Source organism: Galeopterus variegatus, unplaced genomic scaffold (genome assembly GCF_000696425.1).
Source record: "Galeopterus variegatus unplaced genomic scaffold, G_variegatus-3.0.2 Scaffold2618, whole genome shotgun sequence".
Taxonomy (NCBI): Eukaryota; Metazoa; Chordata; class Mammalia; order Dermoptera; family Cynocephalidae; genus Galeopterus; species Galeopterus variegatus.
This window is the reverse complement of record NW_007728729.1, coordinates 163,477-169,490: the sequence shown is the minus strand read 5'-3', so window position 1 is coordinate 169,490 and position 6,014 is coordinate 163,477. Positions and strand designations below refer to the sequence as shown.

Sequence of the window (6,014 nt, the reverse complement as noted above, 5' to 3'; positions counted from 1 at the left end):
AAATAGGGCCGGCCCGGTGGCGCACTGCTACAAGTGCGCCGCTTGGGAAGCGCGGCGGCGCTCCCACCGTGGGTTCGGATCCCATGTGGAGACCAGTTCCTGCTCACTGGCTGAGCATGGTGCGGGCGCAACACCAAGGGTTGCGATCCCGTTGCTGGTCCCTGGTACGGGCGCGACACCGAGGGTTGCGATCCCATTACCGGTCAGTAAAAAAGACAAAAAGAAAAAAAAAAAAGAATTGTCCTTTTTTATTATTAGTTATTGTTGTTAATCTCTTACCCAACCTAATCTATAAATTAAACTTTATCACAGGTGTGCACGTATAAGAAAAAACATAGTATATGGAGTTTGGTACTATACACAATTTCAGGCATCTGCTGGGGGTCGTGGGACATACCCTCTGTGGATAAGGGGGGACTAATGTATCTGATAATTGCACCTTTAAGAACATACTTCAGGTGGCTGGCCAGTTACCTCACCTGGTAGAGTGTGGTGCTGGTAACACCAAAGTCAAGGGTTCGGATCCCCATATCGGCCAGCCACCAAAAATAAATAAATAAAATACAAATAATATACTCCAAAGAACTTCCAAAATTAAAAAAAAAAAAAAAGCAATCCACACAAGTGTGTTCACTGCAGCAGCATTTATTAATACCAGAAAACTGGAAAATCCCAAAATGTACACAAGTGAGGAAAAAGATGGAAAGCGTGGTATCTTTCAGCAGTTCCCAGCAAATATCTTACAAGGAACCTCAATGTAAGAAATGGACCAAAGCAGACAGGCTCTGGCTGAAGGCTGCTGAGGGGTCTGGAGGATGTCCTCCACGTGGCCTCCCTCTTGATCTTAAGGGAGCCCCTGAAAATCTTTTGCCGAGCCCTAGGCTCCCCCCAGTGGAGCTCATGAGCCACAGACTTGTGGTCAAATACATCGTGGCCATGACACCTGCCCCCAAGTCCTTGGAGGAAGGCGTGTGTGCACTGACTGCTTGCTACGTGCACGTACTAACAGAACAGTGTGGAGAGCTAAAAAGTGTAAAACTGAATATCCACTGGAGTTTTTATTTTCTAAAATACTTGTTTAACTCAAGAATTTTTTTTTGTTAAATCCTAGGACTGGCCAAAGAAACAATGGTACCACCATACCATGGAAAACAAAGATACTTCAAAAAGTTCATGGAAAAATGGAATTAAAAGATAATACAAATTTTTTCCATGAACTTTTTGAAGACCTCTTGTATTATGCAGCTGTTAAAAAGAATGAAACAAATCTATAAGTACCATTATGGAACAACCTCAAGGCATATCATAAAGTTTAAAAAAACACCAATGGGGCTGAGCCCGTGGCGCACTCGAGAGAGTGCAGCGCTGGGAGCGCATCAGCGCTCCCGCTGCGGGTTCGGATCCTATATAGGGATGACTGGTGTGCTCACAGCGCTCACTGGCTGACTGCGGTGAGGCCGGTCTCAAAAAGGACAAAAAAAAAAAAAAACACCAAAAGATCATTGTAGGACAGTGTTTAGTGTGCTCCCTCCTGTAAAGTGAGAAGAGGATATACACAAATTTATTCTCTCTTGCACGCGTTCACACACACACACCTGCATAAAGACTTTTTTGGAAGGGTATAAATAAACCTTAACAGTGCTCATCTTTGGGTTATGATTTACACATCAGGGAAGCAGGAAACTGAACTTTTACTTTGTACCTATGGCTTTCTGTACTATTTGAGAACTTTACAACTAATCAAGAAAAGCAAAGAAAGCAAGGTACATAAAGCAAAGCTTGGATCAGGCTAGATTCACAATTTGATATATAAGCTGTAGGATTTGTGGCTCATATTGTTTCCTGTTAAACTTCCTTTTACTAAGAAAACAATCCAGATGGATTAAAGAATAAAGGAGAATAAACTCCCACTGCCTCTGGCCTGCCGCAGGGCCACGCCGAGCCCCCTCACCTTGGTTGCGGCCATATTCCACTAGCCAGCGGGAGATGCGGATCACGTCCTGGAGCACGCTCTCGGGCAGGTGCTCCAGGGCCACGTCCTCTTGGACCTCCAGCTCGTCATCACCACTGATCAGGTCCAGGATGAGCACAGGGGAGACGACCTTACTGTGCCGGGTCATCAGGCTACGGAACTCGGACTCCAGCGACTCCTTTCCCCGCTCAAACAGCAGCTTCTGCAGGGACAATGAGAGGAAGCATGTCACTGTCGCATCAGCATTCTCCTAGCCCTGGCCTTCCCCTGGCCCCAGCTCTGCCTTCCAGACTAGAGCGCAGTGTTGGTAACATCAGGTCAGGGATTCGGATCCCTGTACCAGCCAACCGCCAAAAGAAACCAAAACACAAAAAAGTGGAAATAACCCAAGTGTCCATCAAGGGATAAATGGATAAACACAATGTGGCACATACATATAATGGAATATTAAGGAATATTAAGGGCAATCAAAAGGAATGAAGTTCTGGGCCAGCCTGTGGCTCACTCGGGAGAGTGCGGTGCTGATAACACCAAGGCCATGGGTTCGGATCCCATATAGGGATGGCCAGTTAGCTCACTAGCTGAGCGTGGTGCTGACAACACCAAGTTGAGGGTTAAGATCCCCTTACCGGTCATCTTTTTAAAAAAAAAGGAATGAAGTTCTGAATTTCTACAAGATGAATGAAACTTGAAAACATTAAAGGCCACATATTGTATAATACCATTTATATGAGAAATCCAGAATAGGCAAATCCACAAAAACAGAAAATAGATGAGTGATTACCAGAGGCTGGGTGAATGGGGGAGAGGAGGGAAGGAAAGTGATTGCCAAGGGGTACACGTTTCTTTTTCAGATGATAAAAATGTTCTAAAATTGATTTTGGTGATGGCTGCAAAACTTCATGAATTTTATAATTTAAATGCATAAATTTCATGGTATATGAATCATTTCTCCTCAATAAAAATGTTTAAAAAAGAGAGAGAAAGGAGTGTTTCTGCTTAGATGAAATCAGTCCCCTAGGGCAAACCCATAGTTTATATCTTTTGTATTCTTCTCCATCCCACTCCCAAGGCCTAGTACAGAGCTCTGTACTCTGTGATCAAAACTTGGTAGTGACCCTTAAATTCAAACTTCTCTAGCCCCTAACATGCCAGTCTCTGAACACAGGCTTCCCACCCAGGGACAGCATTATACTGATTAAACTGGTGTATCCTGGAGCCGGCCCGTGGCTCACTCGGGAGAGTGTGGTGCTGATAACACCAAGGCCATGGGTTCGGATCCCATGTAGGGATGGCCGGTTAGCTCACTGGGTGAGCATGGTGCTGACAACACCAAGTCAAGGGTTAAGATCCCCTTACCGGTCATCTTTTAAAAAAATTAAATAAATAAATAAATAAAATAAACTGGTGTATCCCTACTGGGTTACTGGTGTGCCAAGGTATTGATCCCATCATTCTCAAGGCAACCAGGTGGGACCTTGGGCAGCCAGAGAGCACTAGATGGTTACCAGTTTATCCCAGTATGCCACACAAATACCCTCATTTCTTGATGTTGATAACACCAGGGTCCAGGGTTCCATCCCTGTACCAGCCAGCAAAAAATAAGTAAATTAAATATACACACACACACACACATACATATATACTTAAAATATATATGTACATGTACATATATATATATAAATAAAGCTCAATTTATTAAAAAAAAAATGCTGACAAGAACAAGGTCCAGGGTTTGATAACTGTACTGGCCAGCCACCAAAAAAAAAAAAAAAAAAAAAATCTGGGGGGTGGGTTGGGTTAGCTCAGTTGGGAGAGCATGATACTGCATGCTGACAAATACCCTCATTTCTGACATAGACCATAACGGGAGAAAAGTTGGAAAATGCTATAAGCAAAACCTTACTGGTTCAGAGAAAAACGAGTTTCCTATCTTTGTTCCCCAGCCTACTCCCTCTTCTGGGTAAGACACACACCTTTGGGCTAGAACTGTAGGGCTACCCGGAATGTGTACCAGGCTCCTCCCCTTATACTCCTCTCTGTCTCACGTCTGGGCCTCTGCTCCCACCTTTCCACCTGTCTGCATCCTCTCCTTCCCTCAACGCATCACGTGAGCCTCACTTCCCAGCCTTCCCCATCTTACTCTGATGATCTCAGGACCCCAAAACTTAAACATGAAGACATAATACAAAAAAATCACACAGATGCAGGCTCCTGGAGTAGTTGAACTTATAGAGACAGAAAGTAGAATGGTGGTTACCAGGAGCCGGGGAAGTGAGCATCTCAACAGAGTTTCAGTTTGGGGATGAAAATAGTTCTAGAGACAGATGGTGGTGATGGTTGCACAAAAATGTATATGCACTTAATGCCACTGAACTGTTCCCCTAAAAAGGGTTAAAATGGTAGATTTTATATTATATATTTTTTACCACAATCAAGAAACCACACATGCATTCATAAAAATCAAATGTTAAACATACATGTAATTTATAATTTTATAATCATAAAAATATAATAAAAATGTATACTTGTAATTCCTGAGGCAGAAGTCTTAATGTCTGTAGTATGTGTATTATATTTTATCCTTTCATTTATTCTACTGTATATTTCTTTAAGCTGGTCCAGTGTCCCTCATGAGACCAGGACAAGGACTGATGTCCTCAAACCTCTCACATTCCTCTGCCAGTCCCTTACCACTTTGTTGAGCTCTGGACTGTCTGGGCTATTGTCCTGGAAATACTCCACAGCCTTCTGAATCTTGGCCATGCTTCCCAGGTACTCTTCCAGCCTACCTGTGGGGCTGGGAAAGAAAAAAAAAAGGGTCAGCCTGGGGAATGGGGATGAAGAGGAGGGACTGAGGACATGGTATGTGAAAGGGGAAGAAGAACATTACACAGGGCACTCTAGGCCCAAATATATTCTACCCTCCCTTCTAAGGTCTAGCACTGCTGGTCCAGGAGGCATTAGGAATGTGACCCTCTGGACCTAGCTCACCCCTCCCTGATGATTTTCTCAGTGTCACTGGCCACATGGTAGTAGCTGATGACATGGTCCAGGCAGGACAGCGTCTTCTCGACATTCTCCTGCAGCCGCTGCAGATTCTCCGTCTGTTTGTGCACAGGGATGATGGAGTTCTCCAGCTTCATAAGGCGGCTCTCAAAGGATGACAGGATGGACACCTGAGGGAGGCAAGCCTCTTGCTCTCGGGCCTCAGGGTTGTTACAGCACTGCTTCTACCCACCCACCAGGTCTTTAGGTATTTTGTTTTTGGTTTTTTTTTTTTTGCCTTTTCTCTGGTTTTCTAGACTATAAGCTCCATGTGGGAAGGGACAGGTGTACCTGGTCACCACTGTATCCCTAGCACCTATGATGTGCCCGGCACACAGTATGTGGTCCAGGTTAAGTTGGTTGACATCTGATTTGAAGGCAAGCCAAGCTTTGGATTAATTCCTCCTAAGATAATCACCCCAGGATGGCTTCCCTTCCACCCTCTGAAGCCAAAACTCAATTTCTCTTCTCTCCAAAGCTTTCCTAAACTGAACAGGAAGTAGTTTCATACAAAGTAGCCTCAAATGCATTGCTGATACCTTTAAAACCCTTTCTCTCTAAGGGTGAGTCACATTAAATAAGGACTAAGACTTTATTATTGTGTGACTAAATACAAATCTAAGTTTGTATTTACTCAATTTGTGCTTTTATAGTCTCCCCTAGGAATAAAGAAGGACATTATTGAGCACCTGTTGTAAACCAGGCACTATGCAAGATGAATTCAAACGCATTAGCTCCTATGACCTTCACAGACACATTGGAACGTTGGCATTGTCTCTGTTTTAGCAGATGAAACTAAAACTCAGTTACCTATCAGGAGCCATACAACATACAGGAGCCATACGAGTAAGCAGCAGGGCAAGGATTAGATCCCAAATCTCTGTCTGATTTCAGAACTCGATCTACCCCTAAAGTCCTCTGGGGTGAAGTCTGAGTCTTCTCTGCCCTCAGTAATCTCAAAATGCCAACCTTCCTGGGGGGCGGAGGGGGTGGG

General features: G+C 44.1%; 1 protein-coding gene across 1 annotated transcript in view; it reads right to left on the bottom strand.

Annotated features, from left to right (window-relative positions):
* EXOC7 (exocyst complex component 7) overlaps nucleotides 1-6,014 on the bottom strand; it is a 45,177-nt gene that overhangs the window by 13,452 nt on the left and 25,711 nt on the right. The window contains exons 5-7 of the mRNA XM_008582463.1: nucleotides 4,967-5,151; nucleotides 4,667-4,772; nucleotides 1,952-2,174 (exon numbers count right to left, since the gene is read on the bottom strand). Of these exons, the coding sequence (XP_008580685.1) occupies nucleotides 1,952-2,174; nucleotides 4,667-4,772; nucleotides 4,967-5,151 (514 nt within the window). The remainder of the gene's footprint in view (nucleotides 1-1,951; nucleotides 2,175-4,666; nucleotides 4,773-4,966; nucleotides 5,152-6,014) is intronic.